A 323-nucleotide genomic window follows, 5' to 3' on the forward strand; every position below is an offset into this window, starting at 1 on the left:
AGGCAGGCAGGCAGGCAGGCAGGCAGGCAGCCAGGCAGGCAGGCAGGAAGGCAGGGAGGCAGGCAGGGAGGCAGGCAGGCAGGGAGGCAGGGAGGCAGGCAGGCAGGGAGGCAGGGAGGCAGGGAGGCAGGCAAGCAGGCAAGCAGGCAGGCAGGCAGGCAGGCAGCCAGGCAGGAAGGCAGGGAGGCACGCAGGGAGGCAGGGAGGCACGCAGGGAGGCAGGGAGGCAGGCAGGCAGGCAGGCAGACAGATATAGAGAGAGAGATAGATAGATAGACAGACAGACAGAGATAGAGAGATAGATAGATAGATAGATAGATAGA

At 63.8% G+C, this 323-nt stretch overlaps 1 protein-coding gene across 1 annotated transcript in view; it reads left to right on the top strand.

Moving 5' to 3' along the window:
* The window catches only part of LOC111692420 (octapeptide-repeat protein T2-like), a 5,908-nt gene extending 5,632 nt beyond the window's left edge, over positions 1–276 (top strand). The window contains exon 2 of the mRNA XM_023456429.1: positions 3–276. Coding sequence (XP_023312197.1) covers positions 3–276 — 274 coding nt within the window. The remainder of the gene's footprint in view (positions 1–2) is intronic.
* The last annotated feature ends 47 nt before the right edge of the window (positions 277–323 follow it).

Source organism: Anoplophora glabripennis, unplaced genomic scaffold (genome assembly GCF_000390285.2).
Source record: "Anoplophora glabripennis isolate ALB-LARVAE unplaced genomic scaffold, Agla_2.0 scaffold1529, whole genome shotgun sequence".
Taxonomy (NCBI): Eukaryota; Metazoa; Arthropoda; class Insecta; order Coleoptera; family Cerambycidae; genus Anoplophora; species Anoplophora glabripennis.